Consider the following 23,969-nt stretch of genomic DNA (forward strand, 5'->3'; position numbering starts at 1 on the left):
TCTTTTTATTATGATAATGTGTCTTTGTTCATTTTTTCTCAAAAAAGAAATACTAAAAATATCACATGATTAAAAGTAATAAAAAAAAGTGTTATTGGTACTTTAAAAATCTCATTTTATACTCTTCACAAATATATTTTTCTTTCAAAATATAGAAAATTTGGAGTGTGAAATGAGATTTTTGAAGTACCAATAACAATTTAAAAAAAAAAAGAATACTATTGGAAATGCTCTAGTAAACTAATAACATATTGACATCTAAAATATCGTCTTTGTTTCATCATCAATAACGTTAGCAAAAGTGTAGAACATGCATTCATACAACTGTGGCTCAAATATTTTATTACATAGAAAATAAACACAACCTGCAAAGAAGTAGCTGGGGGAAGAAAGAAATCGATTGCCTGATATCAGCTCACAATTTTTGTATTTTCTTTCTTTGAAGGGCTTTTTGACCAACCTCAATAACAATTTACGACACAAAATGAACCACGTATCGATCACGTTATCTTTTTTAAAACAGTGATTTAATTTCATACTATTGAGTTTAAGTGTTTGCAAAGTTTGCTTACAGTTCGTGCACATTTTCTTTTAACTGAGAAGAGAGAAATTTCTTGAGTTCCCTGTTGTAAACAAATGGTCCTTCCATGTGAACAAGATGGCCGGTCTTCTCTATTGACTTTAGAGTTGCGTTGTCTCCTAGTTGGCTGTAATATAATCAGAAGGCCCCAAAATAAATGGATTATCAGAAAGATTTTTATGACTATAACCTCAATGACTAAGTGTTGCCAAAAACATGAAGTCTTGAACCATATTTTGTAAGCCAAATGACGTAGCAGTTAATCATTGGATTTCTTTTTAAAAGCACTAAAGAAGAAATCCAATCATCAATCACATCACATCATGTAGTCTATAACGTATCGTCTAAAAACATGATAAAATATAGTCTAAAAACATGGTCCCTTAGCATTCTCCATGATTTGATCCATTTTAAGTTTAATATTAAAGTGAAAGTTCTTGAATGAGTAAAATAATGTATATGTCTTAGACAAGTTAGGCATACTTCTTGAGGATTTTGGCAGTTTCCATGTCGAAAATCTTGTCATTCTCTCCCCACAACAGATGCACCCGCTGCAAGAAAACGAGTCATTTGTATCAAAGTAAGTTTTGGAGAAAACATTTGATAGATCACTTTTTTTTATTGCTTTACGACCCGTTTAATAGCCATTTCAGTTTTCAGTTTTTCACAAAAATAGATTTAGTGTTGGGTTTTCAATACTAAACAAGTTTTCAGTTTAAAAATATAAAAACTAAACTAAAAACGAAATGGTTATCAAACAGCTCTTCATATTACTAGATTGTCTGTAATGTATATGAAGAAAACCTGTGGGTAATGAGCAGCTGCAAAGTCCTTGTCATCCACAACCAATGCCGCTAAAAGTTCCTCGCTCTCTTTTCTATGTTCAAACATAACCTGCAGCCATTGACTCAAATGTTTAAGACCACAAAAGAAGCATGAAACTAGTACTACTCCAGATCAACATGCGTGGGTTACTTAGTTAGCATAATTAACTATCTAACCAAAATAACATACCTCCAAATAGTGTTTGTAAATCCAATCAGGGAGATGCGGAAATTTATAGGTAGCAATTTCAAATATGTTTCTCACACCTTTAACCGAGTCGGGAAGCAAGTAATCTGACCAGCATTTGAACCCCAGTCTCTCAAGAGATGCATTGGTGATTGACCTGGTCAAAGCCATAACGGAGCAAGTTACCACCATAGACTCAACCAAATCAGGGTACAACTCAGCCATCTTAAACCCAACCATGCCTCCATAGCTGAACCCCACCAAGGTGCACCTCTCCACCCCAAGCATCCTCAAACCCTTTGCCACACACTCCGCTTGAAACTCAGGTGACCTATCTGGTTTATCCGTTGTGGAGCCGCCAAAGAAGAGAAGGTCAGGAACATAAACCGCGTAGTCTTTGGCAAGAGATAGCACTTGAAATTGCCATGTTGTGATGCCATCCCCTGCAAACCCATGGATGAATACCACGGCTGGGTTGGATTTTTGGTTTGCTGTAATTTTTCTGGGGATCCAGAAGTTCATGACAGTTCCTGGCTCGATTTCCACAGTTTGGGATATCATCCCTACTAGCTTACTAACCCCATGCATAATAAACTTGCCGACTGCAACAATGTTCCCCATCTCTCCCCCTCTCTCTCACAAACACAAGGGAACAAAATAATGGCCCGGCATTGTATATAAAGACAAGTTGGCATCTGATAGTTGCTTTACAGTTTAATAAATATTTATTATGTGTTGAAAAAGTGCATTATTTGTTCAATAAATGATTGACACGTGATAAAGTTGATGACATGAGAGAATCTCTAATTTCTTTGAGATGCTTATTGGGGACATTCTTGTGAGACTCACTCCACATTGTATTTAAAACAACCCAAACCCTTTAGTTTTTAGGTCCTTCATCAAAAATCATTTCTATAAAAATCACCTATGAGAAACAATATGATTAATGATGATTTTAGTACTTGTTTGAAACACCGAATCGTTTATTGTGTATGCTACTCTATTACGTATCATTTATCGGTACTGCATGTTTTCCATCGACCATTGCCAACCATTCAACTAATCAACCATGGCATGAGCATTGTAATCGCATGGTGCCCACACGACCTAGGCACTGTCATCACAGCACTCCATGATCTTACATTTGGAAGGTATTCATGCATGCATTTATTTTATATAGCTAACCATCAAGCTTATTCTTATTTATGCAAGTTATCAATATATTTAACATATTAGGTCTGGAAATTTTTTGAAATATCAGATAAACTTATACTTTTTGTTAATTTATCAAATAAATTAAAATTTAAGAGGTTGGTCATATCAAGTTTTGAAAATCATTAATTTGTTATCTCACTTTAACTCCGTTAAGTTTTTTATTCAAAATAAGTCATGTGCAAGGCATGTGACTTATTTTCAAAGTTATTTTATATATTTCAACTCCCCACTTTGGTCTCTTTCAAGATTATTTTGGATTTTCAAGGTTATTTCAGACATTTCAACTCCCCTTTTTTTTTTCCTGATGAACATGATTGACCATGTTGAATTCTCAAAACTTAAAATTAGTTAAACTTCATATTAGTGAGCCTAGTGTATTTTTTTAGAAGTTCACCATAAGTTTATGAAATGAAAGTGACATGTAATTTTCGTACTAGAAGATAAGTAGAAAACTTATAAAAAGAAAGTCAAAAGTTGAAAACCAATTTGAAGTCAAAAATTGAAAAGCAATTTATCGCCCTAGCATACATATATCTTGGTATAAAAATAATAAATAAATAAACTTGTGAAAATGAGGTTAGAAGTCTAAAGTAACTTCTTTTGGATGGAAAACTTAACAGAATAAGGGTGAGATGACAAATTAACAATTTCAGAAAATTCACATAACAAATTGCTTAAAAATTTTAATTCATATGACAAATTAATTTATAAGTTTATATGACATTTTAAAAAATTTCCCAACATAAATTTGTAATTATAAAACCTTTGAGAGAACTTGAGACAAGCGCGAGGTGCCCGGTTCAGAGTGTGTTGAATTCCCACCGTTTATACAAGTAAAGCACACAAGTCACCTCACAAGTGTGGGCAAGCGTCACACCTTTTTATCAATAAATGATCCCTGAAATTGAGCCTCACCATCAAGATAATTATTGAAATTGAAAATCAATCAATATAGTCCCTGAAAATAGGTGTCACAAATCAATGTAGTCATTCAGTCACAATTTTGTTAAAAATTACGTTAAGTGTTGATGTGGCAGATAAATGGGTCCCATAAGTCCTTCATTTTTTTTTTATCACAAATGGTCTTTGAAATTGACCCGCAACATCAAAATGGTCCTTGAAATTGACCCGTGACATTAAAATGGTCCCTAAAATTGAAAATCGATAATGTAGTCCCGCAAGTAAGTGTTTTAAATCAATCTAGCCCTTATGTCGCTACTCTGTCAAAATTTTGTTATGTGTTGGTGTGACACATAAATGGGTCACACAAGTCTAAGTAAATTAAAACAAAATTACAAATAGGTTTAATAATTTAATAGTTAATAAAAAGTCAACTCAAAAACCCAGTCCAATAATCACCTCCGATCCCAGTCCACATTCATCTACCTCCTTCGCTGTCTATTCTCTAAAAAAATATCTCAACACACCCATCTTTACATACTTCGACACACTTCACTGAATTGAACTTGGATTGGTGACAGCTTGGCTGATTGGCAACGACTTCTGGGATATAACCGTTAACATTTAGGCGATCAACATCCTCACAACCTTAATCTTGGAAAGCTTGTTTGGTGCTTCCCTAGTGGTTTAATAACTCAAAGAGTAGATAGGTTTGCCTAGTGATAATGAGGTTATAACCGAGTTGCATCTATTGTTGGTTGAAAACTATTTCCAAAATCCCTCTTAGGCCTTGGTTAAGCCTTGTGCCTTTGAGAATTTATGGAATGAATCTCTCTTCAGAGTAGGCCATACTATAAAAAATAAAAAAAATAAAAAAATAAATCCATTGTAGCGGAAGGATTATATTAATTTGCGACACCTATTTTCAAGGGCTACATTCATCGATTTTCAATTTCAGGGACCATCTGATGGTGTGGGTCAATTTCAAGGACCATTTGTGACAAAAACCCGTGAATTTTGTGGGGCCCATTTATGTGCCATATCCGCACTTAACAGAATTTTTAACAGAATTGTGACGGAAAGACCACATTGATTTGCTACATCAATTTTTAGGGACTAGATTGATTGATTTTCAATTTCAGGGACTATCTTGTTGGTGAGGGTCAATTTTCAGGACCATTTGTAATAAAAACCCTTATCAAAATGAACGGTTTTTAATGACCCAAAAAAAAGAGTTTTTAATTATTGATGCAAATAATAACACCATATCTATATACACATAGTTGAATTTTCACTCACTCAAACTTTGCCTAAGAAGAAAACAATATACAACAAAAAGTTATCCCTAAACACAACTTCACAATTTACAAACAAGAAAAGAAAATAGACTCATGTATGTAAGTTATCAATATATTAACATATTAATCAAGATTTGAAAAATATCTCAATCAGTATACCAGAAAAAGAATAAGAAATTCAATTCATGCATATCAGAGCTTCAGGCCACCCAAGTTCTAGTGATTTCTCTGAGTTTCGTAAGGTTTAGTTGCCCACACACGTAAGAGACTGATCATAGCACCTTTTTTTTTTCTCATGAAAAAAAGGAGAAGAAATTGAAATGTAAAGAAGTGAGAACTTGTGAGATGGGTGTTTGTTAGAGTTGGCTCGATTGGGAATTTGAAACACTGTTGGGTTTGGGTTTTTCATTTCTTTAGGGTTAGAATATGAGACACAAAGCAAACAAATTGGTGTATGGAAGCATACTCTAAAGTTAATGTGGCTGAGCAAAAATGCACCCTATATAGAAGCATATAATCACCATAGTCTATATTATCTGAAAGTAGTAAACAGATGGAAAGCTTAGTTGGCACTTGCCAAAATATACAGATGAGATGAATCCAGATCTTCATCCATAACCTGAAATCGAAAGCAAATGATGAGTTATAGATTTGGTAATGAACCCTAATAACAGCAAGAGGAAGTTAGGTAACGGGTGGAAAAATGTCACTTCCAAGTTTCGAGCAATCCCAACATAAAACGGAAACGTGTCTTCACCTGCATCACTGGAAGATAACCCCTTCTCAAGAGCAAGGAATAATCGACGATAAAACTATAGCTGCCCTAGTTGGAACTGCTTCATGGCATTATAGTGTCTCACCAAATTAATCAACATCAACACACAGATCACAAGATGTCTTATATCACAATGCAAATCTTTGTAATTCGAAAGTTTCCACGAACCCAATTGAAGGCCGTAACAAAGTACCACATAACTTGCCCAATAAATAAATAATTCAAAAAAGAAGAAAAAAATCAATGATAAAAGGGGCAGAAAAATAACAAGATAGATTGACTAGCAAATCTATGAATGTTTCCTTCCTATAAGCTCAGTCCCTGACCAGATTGTGGTTCAGCTCTGTAAACCATCAAACCACGCTCTATAAACCATCAAACCACAACAAAGGTTTAGTTTCATGAATCACAACTAGACAAAACACAAAACCTTAATCCATTAAGCAAACTAACCGGAAGAATTCCCACTTGATGAAGTCATGAAGCTATGAAAGTGAACAATCGCAGCAGGGCCTTCTTCTCTCTCACTACTAGAAAGTGGCTATAAGGACACCAATATTTGCACACTCTTGACTCTTTTTTATGTCTTTTTAGTTAATGTCGCTAATACTAGTGACCTTCAAATTTGAGGTTGGTGCCCTTTTATTTTTGGTGCCTTCCAGCTTGGTGTCTTGCTTTTGAGTAAAGAGCTAAATCCTCTCTCTCCCCTTCACAAACGTCCAACAGCTCCTTCACTTCATTCTCTCTCTCCTTTTCCTCTTCTCTTCCACGCAACAGCGCCGACAACGGAAGTCGAAGAGAAACGACAGCGATGAGAACACCAACGACCGTCAACTTGTACCTCCAAAATCCTCTTCCCGTCCTTTTTCCAACTCCCAAGTTAGTTTCATCAAATTCGAAGCCAAATTTCCTCAATTTCATATCTAAAAACGGTAACCGCGGATTTTCCGGCCAATTTACGGCCAAGCTTGCCGGAATTAGACCTCGACCCATGAGGTAAAGATGATCCTCTCCTCGTGGGCTGCCCTCCAGTGTAAGTTCTTTTCCAAAATAAAGGCTCAAATCAAGAGGAAGCCGACCCGAAATGGAAATTGGGGACGTTGGAATTACAGAGATTTCAAAACCCTGGCTTTTTATTTAATTTTTGGAGTCCAATTGCTCAAATTCTCATGATTTTTCGATTGTTTTTGTGTTTGTTTTGTCTGTTGGCAGGTTCTCTGATAAATTGGTGTATTTCTCAACGAACAGTGACGATTCGTCTTCTTCGAATGAGAGTTTAGCAGCTTCTAATGGCGATAGAGGGCGTCCTGTTCTTGAAAGGCAGCTCCATTTTGCAAAGTTTGAAACTCAGAAAATCAATGACTGTATAGACTTCATTCAATCCAAGCAACTTCGCCTTACTGGTATGCTTAATGCTTAAGAAGTATTTGATTGCTTTCCATCTGCTGATTCATTTGTATCATTTTTCGTTTCAATCAACTTGGGATATGGGAAGATTCATTTTTTCACTAATTGAGACTTTTTAACCTTGTTTTGTTAAACTAAGTGTTGATGTTGAAATCTTGGATTGAAAGTTCAAACTACCATTTTTATTAGTAAATGAACTACTTCAGCTTAAGTAATTAGTACCCATATTTTCGACTGCAAAATTTTTGTAGTTTCAGAAGATTTGAACTTCTGAAAATTACATACAAAAAAAGATCTTATATGCCCTGAATATAGCTGCTTGTTCAGTAGTTGTAGTTATCATTTTCTGGTTTTGGGTCATTGCTTATGGTTGTAGATGATTTCAGGCTCCGAACAACACGGAGCTTCTGGGAGCACGAAGTCTGTTATTAAGGTAAAAACAAACTGTTTGGTTTGGCCATTGTATCACTGTTTTCTGGCATGTATACAAGCTAATTTATTGACTCGTGACAATGGTGAGCAGGCCATAGGTGGTGGGGCATTCAAGTACGCAGATCTTTTTAAAGAAAAGCTTGGGATTTCTCTTGAAAGGCAGATGAAATGGACTGTCTTGTGGCCGGAGCAAATTTTCTGCTTAAGGTGAGATCCTAAGACCACTTACATTCAGTCTAATCCTGTTATATTCAGTACTTACTGCAAGCATTTGGGTCTACTTACTAGTTGTACAGCTACTTGTGTATGAAGTGTCTTTATATATATGTTTTACATTCAGTCTAATCCTGCAAGTGTTAAAGATATAACATGCAGTACTTACTGTAAGCATTTGTCTGATGCCTTAGCAATTGTTGTTACTGCACTTCAATTCTTGTAGACTAATGATCTAGCATATGCTTTGCATAATTCACTTATAGTTTTCTTTTACTGTTATATTCTGCAATATCAATTCATGGTCTAGGGCGAAACAGAGAGGAAATATTTTCAAAAAAGAAATTTTGTATTTTTATTTAATTGCAAATTTGCACCCTTATGTGAATCCTCATTTTAATGGTTCAGCTCGGTGGTGGTTATCATTTTGGGCTACCTTTTGGCTTTGTTGCTGATTCAATTGGAGCCACTTTAGGTGCAGGGGCTGCTTTCCTTCTCGGAAGAACTGTATGTTTCTATTCTAAACTCTTGTATTGGAATTTCCTGGTTTTTTGAGTTTCTGAAAAAGGAGAAAATATTAATGCATTTATATGTGTGAGTATGCGCGTGCTCTTCATTGATTCCATTCTCATTGTTGTTCTCCCTCATTCATATGTAAATGCTTTGTTTGTACCTTGCCCTCTGCCCATTGGTCATAAATATAGTATCTATGCTTTCTTTATCTTATTCTTGAATACCCACGTAGATTGGGAGATCATTTGTTGTTTCAAGGTTGAAGGTGGTCTACATATTTATGAACTTGTCAATTTATATGTTCTTAGTTGAAGTTGCAGAACGGTTGCAGTGAATTTGTTGAGATTTTTGTATGGTAAATTATGACTGCAACCCCTTTGAAATTCTACTTTTCCCAGGTATTTATATGATCATATCTTAGTGTTGTTCTCAACTCTAATCACTTTAACAGTTGGACTTGAGTTAACGTTATTCTTATGAAATTTGTGGGTTTGATTTTGGGTACAGGCTGCAACTGATGATTAGATTCAAGTTATTGAGATGATTAAGCTCTTGGAAACAAAGGGTTCGAAGACATTTTAAAGTTTGTTTCCAACATTTGTACAGAATTGTATAAAATACCAGTTATGCAAATTTATAGTTGTATTCTTATATTTAATGATATTACAATTTGTTTTCTCACCAAAAACAGAAAAAGAAATATGATACTCCAATTTGGGTGCCCGCACAGGGCATCTTTTTTTTTTCTTTTCACAAACTTAAATACGTAATAGTACATAATATTTGAAGATATTAGGAACTGACGGATTGGGAATCTGACTTACAGATCTTCCCGAATTGGTTTTCTAAGTTTGTAAAATTAAACGTCGATCACCGTATAATTTTATCAATTGGCGGAGATCCGACTGTTGGATCATTACGAAACTTTAGGATGTTGTTCTAGAAGCTTAATGAAACTCTTGGGAAGTTATGGATCGGAGATCTGGTGGGTGGATCTTCTAGACTAAGTTAGGTAGTATTGTCAATCCTACAAGTGACCATGTCAACCGAAGGTTGACTTTCGGATAAAATGTTTCGAATCATTTGTAAATGATGAGTTTAGCACGACTAGAGACCTAATAGGGCATGGTGGGCCTATCTTGGAAATCATAGGGATTAAGGTAGGGGTAGATTGTCTGCTAAACTAATTGCATCAAGTAGCAGTGATACTTGGTATATCTGCGATGGGGGACCATACGTATTTCAAGGGTGATCATGCTTGGTATATCCGTGATGGGTGATCACCGCCTGCACGAATAGACTATGCTATGGTTTTGCTTGGTATATCCACGATGAAGGACCATATACATCTTAGGAGTGATCATGTTTGGCATATCCGCAATGAGTGATCACTACCGAGAGCTATAGGATACAATCTTGTTTGGTATATCCAAGATAAGGGATTGTTAGGGGTGATCATGCTTGGTATATCCGTGATGGGTGATCACTACCTATGTTATTAGACTATGCCTATGGTTCTGCTTGGTTTATCTACGATAGGGGACCATACACATTCTAGAAGTGATCATGTTTGGTATATCCGCAATGGGTGATCACTACGGGTGATCACTACCTAGACTTAGGATGTGGTCCTGCTTGGTATATCCATGATGGGCAACTATACTTATTCAAAGGTGATCATGCTTGGCATATCCGCGATGGGTGATCATCGCCTGCATGATGAGATTATGCCTATGGTTCTGCTTGGTATATTCGCGATAGGGGACCATACGTATACCAGGGGTGATGAGGATTAGTGGTACTTGGGACATTTCGGTAGGTACCATATTTTAGTTGGATTCGGTTGAGTGGTCCGGAATCCCTTTGGTGTCTTGGTTCCACTGAGTGGTCTGGAACTCGATGTTGATGATTTCGTTGAGTGGTCCGAAATTGCATCATTTGACTTGTTGGTTCTTTGATTTTGATCCTATTCTTCGGAGATGTATGTTTCAGGCCAAACTGTGTCGCTCTAGCCCTGCATTTCAATGTTTTGTACGTGTTATTGCTGGTGTGACTATTGAATGATATTGGATATGGTTGTTATGACTATGATTAGACTCGTTGACCAATGTGGTTAGAGAATATTGTTGTGCTTTGTCAAATGTTCCTCGTGATGTTACATGCCTGTAGTGTGGTTCTATATTGAAACATAGTGAATTATGTGATGATTGTTCAAGTATAATGAAGGTGAACTACGAATGGTTTGATCCCTATTTAGGGTACGTAGGCAGTCTAACGAGGATGTTAGATGCAGGCATAAAGTATACGAAAAATTACTATACGGATCGATTCTCGAGTTGTGATTTGCCATATCCCGGAGGCGGGGTATGTTTGAGATACGGATACTTGGTAACGTCACATGTTGATCTTGGACGTATGTCGGGATTAGGGCATGACAATGTATCTCTCTCACAACACACTTTCGAGTTCATTTTACAACATATGATAGAATCAAGGCCTACCCAAGGGTGCCATCATAGCTAGAAGTGTGATCTCTGACACCTATGACCTAAAACTTCAAGAATAACGGATAATGTTCCCAAGCATCAACCATTAATTGCCCACCCCTAGCGTACATATACCTTTGTATAAAAATAATAAAAAAATAAACTTGTGAAATGTGGTTAGAAGTCCAGAATAACCTTCCTTTGGATAAAAAACTTAACAGAGTTAAGATGAGATGACAAATTAAAAAAATACGTGTAAGTTTATATGATATTTCAAAAAAAAAAATTAAATAAATAAAAATCCAACATAAATTTATAATTATAAAACCTTTGCGAGAACTTGAGACACGCGTGGAGACGCCTAATTCAGCGTATGTTGTTTTCCCATCGTTTATACGAGTAAAACACACAAGTCATCCTCACATGTGTGGGCAAGCGTCACACCTTTATATCCGGCAATGAATAAACAACTTTTATATAATCCACCCTTTTCTATATACAGATAGTTGAATTTTCACTCACCCAAACTTTGCCAAATTAAAAAAATACGTGTAAGTCTCTTTCCCAAATTAAAAAAAATGCGTGGACGTCTCTTTTCCAAATTAAAAAAATACGTGTAAGTTTATATGATATTTCAAAAAAAAAAAAAAAAAAAAAAATCCAACATAAATTTGTAATTATCAAACCTTTGCGAGAACTTGAGACACGCGTGGAGACGCCTAATTCAGCGTATGTTGTTTTCCCATCGTTTATTCAAGTAAAACACACAAGTCATCCTCACATGTGTGGGCAAGCGTCACACCTTTATATCCAGCAATGAATAAACGACTTTTATACAATCCACCCCTTTCTATATACAGATAGTTGAATTTTCACTCACCCAAACTTTGCCCAAGAAGAGAACAATATACAATAAAAAGTTATCCCTAAACATAACTTTACAATTTACAAACAAGAAAAGAAAATAGACTCATGTATGTAAGTTATCAATATATTAACATATTAGTCAAGATTCCAAAACTATCTCAATCTATATATCAGAAAAAGAATAAGAAATTCAAATCATGCATATCAGGGCTTCAGGCCACCCAAGTTTTAGTGATGGATTTTCCATAACCAAAAAGAATCCACTAGCTGCGTAAAGACGCTTCAGGCCACCCAAGTGCTAGTGATTTGTCCGAGCTTTGTAAGATTAAGTTGCCCCCACGCCTGGGAGACAGACAACATCTTTTTCTTTCTCGTGAGAAAAATTTAAGCAAAGAAGCAAGAACTTGTGAGAGAGAGTGCAACCTACCCAGCATGGTAGCATACAGTTGGTCGCGGGCCGTGGATCCGTGTTTGCCGGAGTTGGGTAGGTGAGGAACTTGAAACGCTGTTGGGTTTGAGTATTTATTTATAATTTTAATGTTTAAAATTAGTTTTAAAATGCGCTCTACATAGAAGCATATAATCACCCCAATTTATTGTCTGAAAGCAATAAACAGATGTAGAGCTTAGTTGGCACTTGCCAAAATATACAGATAAGACTAATACAATCCACATCCATAACCTGAAATCAAAAGCAAAATGATGCTATACAGATTTGGTGATGAACCCTAATAACAGCAAGAGGAAGTTAGGTAAAGAGTAGAAAAACGTCACTTTCAAGTTTCGTGCAATCCAGACATAAAACGGAGATATATCTTCACCTGCAGCACTGGAACATTGTAGAATTATAGAGAGTCGGGTCAAATACCCACTTCCAACAACATCGATATTATCTCCAACTTGTTAATTACCACATGCACAATCCGTTAAGTGTGAAGTTTTAATACGAAAAATCTCGGTAATAATTGGAGTGGGGTTATAATATTTAAACTCTTCTTTCCTCATAGATATGAAGGATGTGGCATACTTCAACAAGATAATCCCTTCTCAAGGATAAGGGATATCACTTTATAGTATCTAACCAAATTCATCAGCATCAACACACAGATCACTAGACATGTCTTATATCACAAGGGAGCGCTAGCTGAAGCAATTCCTTGTAATTCGAAAGTTTCCGCGAACCCAATTGCAGGCCGTAACGAAGTTTCTCAAGAGCATTTGTAGGCCATATCGAAATACAAATCACACAGAAAAAGATCAAGAGACTTAAAATATCTCAAGCTATTATTTCTCACAACGGAACTCATACATTGAAATTCTTTCAAACAACAGATATCCATATATATGAAATTCTTTCAAACAACAGATATCCATATACATTTTAGCTTTCCAATTGCCCTCCAATGCTCTGCAGGAAACCATACTAATCACACTACATTTGGGGAAGCATGAACGGCAAAGTATCAACGAGCAAGAGCCGAGCCAAGGTTCGGGAACTGAGTCTACTCGACTAACATGAGCAAAGGGAATGAAAAACATCATGACTAATATGACCAAATACCACATAACATGCCCAATAAGTCAAAAAAGTCAAAAAAAAAAGAAAAAAAAAAAGGGAACACTAATGATAAAGGAGGCAGCAAAATAACAAGATTAATTGACCAGCATATCGATTAATGTTTCCTTGCTATAAACTCAGTCCCTGAGCAGATTGTGGTTGAGCTCTGCTAGGCAACGGTCTCCACCGGATACCCGTGAATGCAATCTTCCCATGGACTATGAGGAGAAGGTTTTACACTCTGAAGAGCCTCCCACACTGCACTGTTACACTTGAAACCGCTACCAAAAGCAATCTGCCAGACACGGTTCCCCTTTTGCATCCTCCCCTTTGCCTCTGTATAAGCCAACTCATACCAAATCGAACTAGACGAGGTGTTACCGAACCTGTGGAGAGTCATCCGAGACGCCTCAACATGAACTGGTAGAAGCTGCAAATTCTTCTCAAGCTCATCAATCACAGCCCTTCCTCCCGCGTGTATGCAAAAATGATCAAAAGCAAGCTTGAAATCTGGTATATAAGGCTTCACCTTCGCGTTGAACAACTTCTTCGCAACCAAAGTAACAAAGAAGAGAAGCTGCTCACTTAAGGGCAGGACAAGCGGACCCAATGTTGTGATGTTAGTCTTAAGAGCCCCACCGGCAATTGCCATGAGATCCTTGGACAATGAAACCCCAGTTTTCCCGGCATCATCCTGCTCTTGATAAACACACCTAAATGCCTTATCATCAGCGCCACAATGAGTCCTCACAACATGGACAAGCTTATACTTTGCCCGACGCCTATCCACGGACTTATTCGAAAGCAAAACTGCCGACCCACCAACACGGAACAAACAGTTGGGTATCAACATGGATTTCTTGTTCCCAAAGTACCAATTCTGAGTAATATTCTCAGTACTAACAACAACCGCATACGTATTCCTATGAATTTGCAACATATCCTTAGCAAGATCAACAGCTATAACTCCAGCACTACACCCCATACCCCCCAAATTAAAACTCCTAATATTCCCCCTCAATTTGTACTTATTAACAATCATAGCCGACAGTGAAGGTGTTGGATTAAACAAGCTACAATTCACAACAAGAATACCAATGCCCTTGGGCTTAACATTCGTATTAGCAAACAGATTATCCAATGCACCAAAAATCACCTGCTCTGCCTCCTCGCGAGCCGCCGCCATCGAAGGCCTCGGCGGAATGTAATGCATTGCTTCAGGGACATAAGTCTCCTCTCCGAGGCCAGAGCGCTCGAGAATCTTGCGCTGGAACTCGAGCGATGACTCATCGAAGTCCCCTGTCAGCTTCGAATGCTCCATAAACTGCTGGTATCTCACTTGCAAATGCGACGGCGGCTTGTAACATGAATAGTCCACAAGGTAAACGGATCTCGGGCGGGTCATAATGTAAACGGTGGATCCAAAGACAACCATAGCAGAGAAAATGATGACACTGACGAGATTGTACTGGAGCTGGAGCCAGAGCTGGTGAATGTCATCAGGGTTCATCTGGGAGGCTTCGATGACGACGACCGCCATTAGAGGAACTAAACAGAGAGTCAGGAGATGGGTTATCAAGTAATGGTAACCCAATTTCACATACTTCAAGTTCACAGTCTGCAGGAAATCCGGCAGCCGACGGCTCTGTTGGATCCGAACTCCTCCACTGGTGGCCGGAGAAATGCACATGATGGTTGTGGGAAATGGGCACTTGGGTTTGAAAATATGGGGTTTTGCGAGACGGGTTTTGAGCGGAGAGGTTTCAGAGGTTTATATCTGGCGAAAAGGATGAAGTGTGTATGAGAATAAGACGGATCTGAGTGGAGAAGATAAGGAGTTGAAAGTTGATAAACTAAAACGACCCAGTAAGGATTATAGACCACAAGAAGGTTGATAAACTAAAACATCATCACAAATGAAGATTCATGATATGATGATGATTGGAGGAGAGAGAGAGAGAGAGAGAGAGGTTTATGAGGGGTTTGGTATGCTATTTGTGTTTGTAAACGTCTCTGTTTGGCCTAGGATTTAGGAGGAAAGGAAGAGGAGTGATGCAAGAAAATGGAATGATAAAATTTTAGGAGAGAAATTTGGGGGGATGAGGGTTTTAAAATATTTGGGGGATGGACGTGTCGAATGGGGACATGATAGAGAGAGAGGGGGGGAAGCTTCACGATTTCGTGCTCCGCTGCACGTTGGAGTTGAGAGAAAAATGTTGATGGGGACTCGGGAGTTTCCCATGTTGACGGGGAATTGAGAGAGAAATGCTGATGGGGACTAGGACACATGGGGATGCTTGTTTGTATAATGCATCCAAACTTTTCGTTTTTCTTTTCTTTTTGATTTGGTGAAAAATTATAATATTGTATTAAACTTTTGTTAGTCAAAACTTGCTTATATTTTCTTTTCTGTAAAAAGGGAAATGTTCCTACTCTTTCTGAGGTTAATCATATGGAGGTGGATTGTCTGCCCTTCTATTTTCATACTTTTCTTATGCCTTCCTGTGATGTGTGATCATGGTTAAGCCACGTTAATATTTTATATTAATTTTTTTTATAGAAATAATAAAACAAAAAGTAATAGGAATATAAAATTTTGACGTGGCTTAACCGTGACCACACAAACAAGAGGGCATGAGGAGAGTATGGAAATGGCAGGGCAGACAATCCACCTCCCAATCATATTAGTCACTAGGGTTGGAATAAAATCTTGAAGGCCCCAAAACATACCAAAGTAATCCCAATTCCGAATTGAAATAATCTCTAACCAAAAAATCTGAATCAGTCCCGAACTATTCGGTACAGGATTCGGTGTGAGTTATTCATTGATTCTGTAATTCAGAACCGAACTGAAAACCATATATAAATATATTTTTAATTATTGGTTAGGATTAATTTCAACCATTGGATGGTTTCAGATTAATCTGGATCGTTCATTTGTTTCTCATCTCTGCCTTCACTCCAACTCTCTCTTAGTCTCTCTTTCTTGAATTCAAACCTCAACAGCCACCCACCCAACCTCTCAGAGTCTCACTCAAATTCTTCAAACGAACTCTCTCAACTCCGACCATCACCACACCTCACAACTTCATCCCCCACCTCAAGACCACATCGTCTCCGACTCTCCACCCTCCTCCACCCCCACACAGTCACACAACCAACCCTTTATCTCTCTCTCTCTCTCTCTCTCACACAATTCTCTCCCTATGACTGTCTCTAATTCTCTCTAGCGATTCTCTCTCTGTGTGTGGGTTTTGAATTAGGGTTAGGGTTTCGAATTGGGGCTTTTGCAATGGGGTTCGAATTGGGATTTCTGTGTAGGATGAGACATTCAAATCCTAGCTCTGACTAGATTTTCTAGTCCTAATCCGTCTCGAAATACTAAAATTTCAATTCAAGATCTCTATTTAAATTCCTATCCCGAAAAGAATCTGTTTGGGATTCGGGATCCCATTTTCGGTCCCGTACCAAACCAGCCCTATTGGTCACAAACTTGAGAGAACTTTGGACATAACTGAAGTAACTATTTTAGGGAAATTAACTCCCACAACATTCTTTAGAGTTAACAGCTTTGTTTTGGCATACTGCTTGGGAATAGCTTGGTTTTGGTATACTGGTTGACTCGGATACCTATATTCCTAAATAAAAATAAATAAAAAATAAAAACCATCACTTGTGACTGTACAATTTCGAGCAAGTGGTCAGCTTTTAACCTTTGGGAGAAGTAAAACGTTTTTTAGGTATTCAATTTTTTTTTTTTTTTTTTTTTTTTTACAAATGATATTATCTACTTTAAGGGAGACATGATGCATTTAACCTCACAATGGGCTAACAATAATGGAGTTCAAATTCGTTTTTGGTGAGAATCGAACCTAAAATCTCTCACTTACAAGTGAAGAAGAATACTATTAGACCGTAGTACATTATTTATTAAATGAAATGAATTTGTAACTTTCAGAAATGACGAATGTAAGTACATTATTTGTTAAACAAAATTTTAATTCAAGATACCAAGTAGGCCTAAGTTTCTTTTCGAATAAGATGTTCATATTAAATTGTAATGTCAGTATTTGTGACTTTGTATGATTTCTTTCCGTGATTATGATTTTTTTTTTTTAATATATGATAACAGAAAGTTAATTTTTTTTATTTGTTAGTGATTTTTTCGTTACAAAAAAATCAATTAAAAATAAAATAAATTCATCCTTAGAGGCTGAGCTGACATTGAATATCTCATAATATAACGTAAGAGAAGGGTTAAGGAGACTCTCAAAATGAAATTCTCTATGAACTATTTGCCATCTCATCCCTTTGTCACAATGTTTTGTAAAGTTGGCACAAGAATTGTGCCAAAAAAATGAAGTGACAGATAGTCTATAGAGAGTCTCACTTTTAAGAGTCTCCTTAGTACTTCTCGTAACGTAATTAGTCTTTTAGCCAGTATAATAGAAAACAACTTGAATGAGGATCCTCTCCATATCCTCTTTGTGAGGATCCTGAGATTTTTTAATCGTGTAGTCAGAATTCATTAAAAAAAACTGAACACAAATAGTACTTGACGAAAATTGATCATATAATATACGATTAACAGACACGATTAAAAAATATTTGGGATCCTCACAAAGAGGATCCTCGTCCAAACAACTCTTCGTGGGACAGATTAGTCAAAATGTAAGCAATAAGTGCATTGACCTCTTTTGGTACATTCAAATATAAACGCAGCAATCATATGGCTCATCACGTTTTCAATCACGTTTTCAATCTTATTTACTGACCAGAAAGATTCAATCATTTGTTGATCTGATCGGTGATAAATTACCCTTTTTGCCACAAATTGGGCTTTATTGCTTGAGATTTCACAGGCCTGGATTCATTCCTTTTGTTGATTAGGTTTTTCTAGGCTTTCAAACCAAATAAGCAACCAGGCCAAGACCACCCTCTCAGCCCAATACTCTAGCTAGGCCACAGTTATGTTTTCATCCAAATTAGGGAAGAAGAGCGTTGCTCCTCGCACCCAAAAATTTGATCGTTATACTCAGCAATTTCACAGGCCTGGAACTCCACGCTGCTGACATATCGAAGCTGGCCAACAGGTTTGATGTAGATTTCCAAAAAGAGTGACCACCAAACGATGATCTTCCTACTGAACGCGCCGTCTTCGTTGCCAGTCGAGTCGTCAAAGCCGGAGAGTGCGTTTCTGGATGCACAGACGAAGTGGGAGATGTAGGTGTTGAGAAAGCAGGAAGCAAAAGAGGAAGCCGGAGGAGAAGAAAAGTTGGGACGGAATGATTCCCAATCAGAGAAGCATCCAGCATGAAGAAAGAGAGCACGGTGAGGAATGTGAATGTAAATCTGAACATGAGCGAAGGACAAACGAAGCTACCCGATTCAACAATCGGGTCAATACCCGTTACCGCCGGTTTAGCGAATGGAAATAGCCACTCCGCTGTTGGGAAGTCAGCAGCATGGAGTTCTAACGGGTAAGGGAGTGGGCCTCGTGCTTACTGTTTACAGGCAAATTGACGGACAAGCAAACAAGATCTAATATTGCAACGAATTCATAACCTGATGTTTGACATTTCAATGTTCAAAAGATGGAGCATGTGTTTGCTGTGTGATTTAAAGTTGAGCTGGTAAAAAGCGATTTGTTGTTTTTATTTTATGTTTAAATTTTGGGTGAGGAAGTGGACCCCCACATGGCATGTTGTCATTTAACGACCAAATTAGGATTTTATTTTTGTTTTTCTTCTTGCTCTAACCTCATTTATAGATTTAACAAGTTAACTGAAGTTATCTACTTATATGACAATTCCTTTTTATAATCAATATGTATCGCGATTAATGTGTTTTGCTTGTGGGTATATCTATTTTTGTATTTTTTTTAGTTAGGTTTCACATCTCGCGTATGGGTATTATACATTCATATATTTGTTACTTGAATTAAGATCATATGTTCTCTAGATTAATTTATGTTAATATATTAATTCTTTGTTAAAAGATAATAAGTAGTTTTTTTTTTAAAAAAAAAAAAAAGAGAAACGATAATAATAAGTAGATTTATTGGATCTAAAAATGCATGAAATTAGAAAACTTTTATTTATCTCTAATATTTTTAAAACTATAAATAAATATAAAAGAAAAAAAAGTGAAAAAATTAATACTGAATTTAACCTAATAATCATGCTAATTTTTTGGACCCAAATCTTAATACACAACTTTTAAGTGTGGCCATCTAGTACTATGATATAATAGTATTTATCTTTACTTGTAAGTAGATGTCTTAGGTTCGATTCTTGTCAAAGATAAATTTGAAATATATTATTGTTAGCTCATTGTAAGGTTAAGTCCACCATCTTTCTTTTAATTTAGATAATATCGTTAAAAAAAAATAAAAAAATAAAAACTTTTAAATGTTCATGGCAAGAAAGGCCCTTTCTCATTCAAATACTTTTTTATTAGACAAATCCACAGGCCCACAGAGAAAACTTGCACAACGGGCAGCCTCTAACCCCGTCGCGTTTGCTTCATAACTTATCCGCCCAATAGTTGAACGCCACGTACCGAATTCCACAACGGACGCGGCCTGGCCTCCGTTTGCTTGGAAACCACACTAGCTAGAGGCGGTTCCCCCTTTAGCAGCCAGCTATAAATACAACACCCCATCTCTCTCTGCGAATAAGCTTTCGACTTGCTTTCTTCGCGATCAGAGGTACGTGCAGGTTCTGAATCTTCGCTTTTTATTCAATCTTTTATCACCTAATATTAATCTTAATTGTTTTGCCAGAAATCTTTACTTTTCTTTTCTTAATTTTTCGAATCAGAAATGTTTTTGCTGTGATCATTAGCATCTTTACCAGATTAAATCTATGTTTAGCTTAATTTTGAATTGTTAATATCTCTGCCCTGATTGTTTTACCAGTTGTTGTACGGTAGACTGGTATGTTTTCCTATGGTAGTTTCACTGTGGCATTTCGTCAAACACTTGGTGTGCGGTTTCTGTATCCATAATTGTGTAGCTCAAACATACTTTCCTCATATTTTATGTGGTAAATTTTGTGCAATTATTATGTGTTGTAATCAGACAATCAATATGGACCGTAAATTCAACAAAAATCCACCTGATTACTGTCTGATGTTATGATATCATGGGTATTGGTTTTTAAGTAATCTTAATTATGTGATCGGTGAGGGAAGATGATTGTTCTTGATCTGAATAAGATTAAGAACTCTTTGCCTTTACATGGACGTGCTCCTTTTTTTTGTTTAAATTTCGGAAAGAGACGTCCCTGCTGCACAGATGTGATTGTAGAGGTTGTGGGATATTGGGGGTCTAAAACAATAATCAACCTTTGAATCTCATATTAGTGCGAGCATAAGAAGATAAAACGAACTAGCCCACAGAAAAAGTTAACTTTTTGGAAGCTTTTATTTTACATTGGTCATTAGTGAGAGACGTATAACTCGAGTGGTAGCAATTAGGGTTCTGAGGCCATCTGAATGCTTTCATGGTGCTTTTATATTCTTATGTAATATTTACTTGAAAGTTGTTTGGTCCTAATTTCTTTTCCCCTCACATTTATCTGTTGTTTGCACGAAATATCAATACATTCTTTCCAAATTGCTTGTTATGCCAATATATGGATCCAGCTGCTCTGATTCTAATTGGTTACAACTGAAAAGTTTAAATCAGTGTGCTTTTCATTTGTATTTCGTTCTGTTTTGTATGTTTCTGGCACATAATTATGAACCAGTTATTGCATTTATGGTGTGTTTTTAAGAATTGAGAGGCGTTGATTCTGCTTCATTTTTCTACCCTGAATATTGATGATATAACTGAATTTGTTGAAGTGACTTGCTGTGACTAGTCCTTGGATTTAGTTTGAAATGGATCGGTTTGCATTATTTTAAATTTGAAGGCCATCTGTCGTCTGTCTAGATCTTTTATAACGAATGACTTGTGTCTCAGGTGCTACTGACAATGGAATCACAGAAAACTCAACAAGAGCCATCACCTGCTACTGCAAACCCAGCCGCCACTTCATGTCGAAAGAAGAAGAACGAACAAGCCACTTTCTTGGAGGATTTGAAGGATCATATTGATGATTTTGTAAATGCATCTATGGATGAACACAAAACTTGCTTCAAGAAGACCATGAACAAGGTTTGTTCCCACTTCAAATTTAATGCTAATACAACCTATCCGCAACTGTTTTTGTTGCTCAATAGGTTTGCTTCTGTTTCTGACTCAATAATTTTGCATTTGTTTTCAGATGTTTGGATTGTCAAAGATCGTCTCTGAGAGGAGCGCTGACACCAAGGAAGTTGAGAGTACTCTGCCCCTTCAAACCACAGTGGCAAAATAGGACATCTTCTCTTGCGTTTTATAGGCATATATCTTGAGAACCAAACTTTGCTCCTGGCCTTAACCAGTTAGATTCTTGTGATGTGTAATTTGTTAAAATTGTGGTACTGCACTTTCATTTTGACCAGTACGAAAACTTGAGTTTGTAGGTTAAGTCGCGACTATTATGAACTCGATTACCTAGTGTCAACACCGATGTTACTTCTTGTGATTTACTCTGCTTTGCTATTCGGGTAGTTTTTAGTATGTAGTATGAGATTGCACAGGAGTGCATTTGTATAGCGAACTATGGAACTTCACACAAGCTGTTAGGACCAAACTCATACCATTTGTAAGCTGTGCTTCGGGGAAGTTTTGGTCTATAGTTGGCCTCTATGGTGGTGGATGTCAGTTGTTCGAGTCCGCTAGCCTTCAAACACAAGCAGACACTAGATATTGTGGACAACCCCGAGGGCCGAGACCCGTCGATGTTTTGAATCTCCGTCAATATAGCTCTGGTTGATTCAGGTAAGAACAAAAACATCACTTGATCTCTAATTCAAGTAAGAACCACATCAAATCGTCCAAATGGTTAATTTTGTTTGTTAATTTAGGTCAATTGGTTTTCAAGGCTCGTGAAACTTGTAATGGAACAAGAACAACATCTGACCAATTGTGATTATGAATATACGAGGCAAATAATTATCTCATTGGTTGTAATTGGGGTTAGGTTTTAAGCTCCCTGTTATTTCTAAAATGTCTCCTTGAATCCAATCATTTCAGTATATTTTAATTTTATCTTTTTAAACAAAGAAAAGGGTGTTATACGTTATGAGGAATGCTAGCAACCTTTTGACTTGAATATTTTCGGTTCTTTTTCTCATTTTGTTATGTTGCTTGATAACCACAACCATATACTTTCTAGATTACTCTTTAAAGATAATCTATGCAAAAAATTAACTAAAATCGGAATGGTCTAGTTATCTAATGTTATCCAATAAATAGATGGACAATGTTTCTCACTCAAACACTGAAATTGTGATAACGTTAATTGAATGGTTAAACGATTTTTTTATTTAGTTGACTTTTGCAGACTTAGTCATTAAAGAGTGATCTAGAAAGTAGACAGCTTCCATCATTAACATTGTAGAGTAAGAGAAAAATTGAAAAGATAAAAATGAGAAAGTTGAAGTGAAAAATTTGCTAGCATCCCCATTTATCAATGTCAGTGAAATAATAGAAATGTATTTTAATGGAAACAAATATATGAAGCTTTTGTATAAAAAATATATATATATATATGTGTGTGTGTGTGTGTGTGTTTGAAGCTTTAGGGCATATTCATTGACATTTTGAAAAACAAAATTCGTTTTATGAATACAAAAAGGAGTGAAAAATGTGTTTGGCATTATATTTTGTGAAAATAAACTCAGAAAATAATTTTAACTTAAGTTATATAGAACATCAAATTGATGGTTCAATTGTTTTTTAATAAAAATAGTATACAATAAAGTATACATTATTAAAAAAAATTAGAGTTTTGATAAATAAAATAAAATAAACTATATGTATGCCACCATTATCGTCATTATTGCCACCACTACCACAACATTCTTCATTGTCTAACCATCATCACTATCAACACCACCATCTTTGACACCACTACCTCCCACCACCATCGTATTATCCACCGCCATCACTCCCATCCCCATGGGCATCACCGCCTCCACCATCTCACCGTTGCGGCCACCGCCACCATCGCCACCATCACCACCATCTTCTACCACAATCACCTCACTCTCTACCCTATTTACCCTCACAATGGCCTCTATCAATTCCACCATCTCTACCACCATCATCCCAGCCGCTACCTCTCAACCACCATATTCACAATCATCCCTCATAATCATTGTTAGCACAACTATTATTTGCCACTATCGTACCCAACACAGCCACCACCACCACCATCACTTCATCCACCATTGCCCCTTACCCCACTATTGCCACCACCTATATTCCACCACTACTAAACCTCCACGGTCACCACTACTACCACCACACGAACTGCTATTGCTACTAACATCACTTTCATCGTCTCAACCACCATCACTACTAAACATGAATTCATGTTGTTTTGACATTTTTGATATTAGTACCAAACATGATTTCAATGTTTTCATTTTTAAAAATCATTCTTGGATTAAACTATCAGACTCATTCTCATATCATAGAAATGCAAATTGTATTTGTTTTACAAAACGGCTCCTCAAAAATTGTTATGTAAACTGATATCAGACGAACCCTTAATGTTTCCTTTTTTGCTATAAGAAGAATGTACCGAATAGTAGATCTTCGGGGAAAAAGAAACAGAAA

General features: G+C 36.7%; 4 protein-coding genes and 1 pseudogene across 13 annotated transcripts; 3 read left to right on the forward strand and 2 right to left on the reverse strand.

Moving 5' to 3' along the window:
• Window positions 1–251: 251 nt before the first annotated feature.
• LOC137727360 (uncharacterized) lies at window positions 252–2,237 on the reverse strand. The gene is made up of 4 exons (XM_068466224.2): window positions 1,595–2,237; window positions 1,385–1,474; window positions 1,064–1,131; window positions 252–707 (listed from the first exon to the last, which is right to left on the reverse strand). The coding sequence occupies exons 1-4, from the start codon at window positions 2,210–2,212 to the stop codon at window positions 569–571; spliced, it is 915 nt and encodes a 304-aa protein (XP_068322325.1). The 5' UTR covers window positions 2,213–2,237; the 3' UTR covers window positions 252–568.
• A 2,177-nt stretch (window positions 2,238–4,414) lies between these two features.
• On the forward strand, window positions 4,415–4,544 carry LOC137730360 (U4 spliceosomal RNA; annotated as a pseudogene).
• Window positions 4,545–6,070: 1,526 nt separating this feature from the next.
• On the forward strand, window positions 6,071–9,023 carry LOC137730156 (pantothenate kinase 2-like). 9 transcript variants are annotated; one of them, XR_015952358.1, is made up of 7 exons: window positions 6,071–6,775; window positions 6,992–7,182; window positions 7,573–7,619; window positions 7,710–7,825; window positions 8,240–8,338; window positions 8,653–8,742; window positions 8,852–9,023. XR_015952358.1 is itself a non-coding variant. In XM_088677914.1 (6 exons), exons 1-5 carry the CDS (start codon window positions 6,591–6,593, stop codon window positions 8,304–8,306), a joined length of 606 nt encoding a protein of 201 aa, XP_088534040.1. In that variant the 5' UTR covers window positions 6,071–6,590; the 3' UTR covers window positions 8,307–8,338; window positions 8,577–9,023. The 9 variants fall into 9 exon arrangements, 5 of the variants coding, with proteins under 5 accessions (XP_088534040.1, XP_088534041.1, XP_088534042.1 ...); XR_015952359.1 differs by having other exon boundaries at window positions 8,665–8,742; XM_088677914.1 differs by having other exon boundaries at window positions 8,577–9,023.
• Window positions 9,024–12,960: 3,937 nt separating this feature from the next.
• LOC137729523 (3-ketoacyl-CoA synthase 4) lies at window positions 12,961–15,502 on the reverse strand. Its single transcript, XM_068468495.2, has one exon. The coding sequence runs from the start codon at window positions 14,943–14,945 to the stop codon at window positions 13,425–13,427; it is 1,521 nt and encodes a 506-aa protein (XP_068324596.1). The 5' UTR covers window positions 14,946–15,502; the 3' UTR covers window positions 12,961–13,424.
• Window positions 15,503–19,806: 4,304 nt separating this feature from the next.
• On the forward strand, window positions 19,807–21,832 carry LOC137729202 (uncharacterized). Of its 2 annotated transcripts, none has more exons than XM_068468061.2 (3): window positions 19,807–19,964; window positions 21,222–21,416; window positions 21,526–21,832. In XM_068468061.2, exons 2-3 carry the CDS (start codon window positions 21,234–21,236, stop codon window positions 21,616–21,618), a joined length of 276 nt encoding a protein of 91 aa, XP_068324162.1. In that variant the 5' UTR covers window positions 19,807–19,964; window positions 21,222–21,233; the 3' UTR covers window positions 21,619–21,832. The 2 variants fall into 2 exon arrangements, with proteins under 2 accessions (XP_068324162.1, XP_068324163.1); XM_068468062.2 differs by having other exon boundaries at window positions 19,823–19,974.
• Window positions 21,833–23,969: the final 2,137 nt, after the last annotated feature.

Source organism: Pyrus communis, chromosome 10, assembly GCF_041283825.1.
Source record: "Pyrus communis isolate YQ-2024b chromosome 10, ASM4128382v1, whole genome shotgun sequence".
Lineage (NCBI taxonomy): Eukaryota > Viridiplantae > Streptophyta > Magnoliopsida > Rosales > Rosaceae > Pyrus > Pyrus communis.